This window comes from Tupaia chinensis, unplaced genomic scaffold (assembly GCF_000334495.1).
Source record: "Tupaia chinensis unplaced genomic scaffold, TupChi_1.0 Scaffold145304_1, whole genome shotgun sequence".
Classification (NCBI taxonomy): domain Eukaryota; kingdom Metazoa; phylum Chordata; class Mammalia; order Scandentia; family Tupaiidae; genus Tupaia; species Tupaia belangeri.
This window is the reverse complement of record NW_006205165.1, coordinates 1-979: the sequence shown is the minus strand read 5'-3', so window position 1 is coordinate 979 and position 979 is coordinate 1. Positions and strand designations below refer to the sequence as shown.

At 51.3% G+C, this 979-nt stretch overlaps 1 protein-coding gene across 1 annotated transcript in view; it reads left to right on the top strand.

The window, feature by feature from the left end:
• LOC102491603 (uncharacterized protein CXorf49 homolog) overlaps window positions 1-278 on the top strand; it is a 22,654-nt gene extending 22,376 nt beyond the window's left edge. The window contains exons 5-6 of the mRNA XM_027768063.1: window positions 28-69; window positions 170-278. Of these exons, the coding sequence (XP_027623864.1) occupies window positions 28-68 (41 nt within the window). The 3' untranslated portion in view covers window position 69; window positions 170-278. The remainder of the gene's footprint in view (window positions 1-27; window positions 70-169) is intronic.
• The last annotated feature ends 701 nt before the right edge of the window (window positions 279-979 follow it).

Sequence of the window (979 nt, the reverse complement as noted above, 5' to 3'; positions counted from 1 at the left end):
GGAATGCCCGTTGTGCCTCTGTTTCAGCCGTCATGCAGTCCCTCCTTGACAAGTTCCAGGCCCTTTGAGGTGAGTGACACATCTCATGCCCCCTCCCTCACTCCTGGTAGGTTTGGAGGCCTGTGGTCTACTCCACTGGTGGCCCACCCCTGACTGCTGTCTTTCACAGGTTGATCCCCGCATTTCCCACAAGACAAGCAGCTGCTACCTTGGGATCCCACCAGCTGTGGCCAAGCTGCTTCCCTGGTCTCCCGTTCCGCCTGCGTTTGCCCCTCTTCACCCCAGTGCACAGCACTTGCAAATTAAAGTTCTTCTTGTGTTTTTTTTTAATCTGTTTTCTGTGTCTGTGTTGTTTTTTTTTGTTTTGTTTTGTTTTGTTTTGTTTTGTTTTGTTTTCAAGGAGGAGATGCACAGAGGGCTGAGAGAGCTACTCCATCTGAGAGCACTTTAAAAGCAGTGCCCTAGCATTCTGGGGTAGACCTCTCCCTGCGGGGGAGTCTAGGCCAGCCCCTAAGCAGGAGCCCCACACTGACACTCACCACAGTGCCCTGGCCTGGATTCTGTGTGGGCTCTGCCTGGATATATTAATTTATTTTTCCCATGCCCTACACCCAGCTTCTGTTCCCTCCTGGTCTGCTGCTGCTTGAGGGTTTCCTTGTTCCCATCCTTTACCTCTATTTCCCCTTCCCTCTTTGGAACTAATGACCCCCTCACAGAGCTCTATCCCTCTTACCTTCCCTCCTTTGGTCACTGTCTTGGTTCCCCCTCAGCCTGCTTTTCTGTCAGAACATCCTGATATCCCTGGTGACTTTTTGCAGTGCCCTTTCCTGCAGGTATTAAAGAGCACAATTCTGGCCAGCCCAGTAGTGCAGTGGCTGAGTGCTGTACATTGGAAGCTGGATTACACATGGCTGACTGTGGTTTGATCCCCAGCCCATGGCTAGCATGGACACTAGATATGTGTGCATGCATTTCTCAA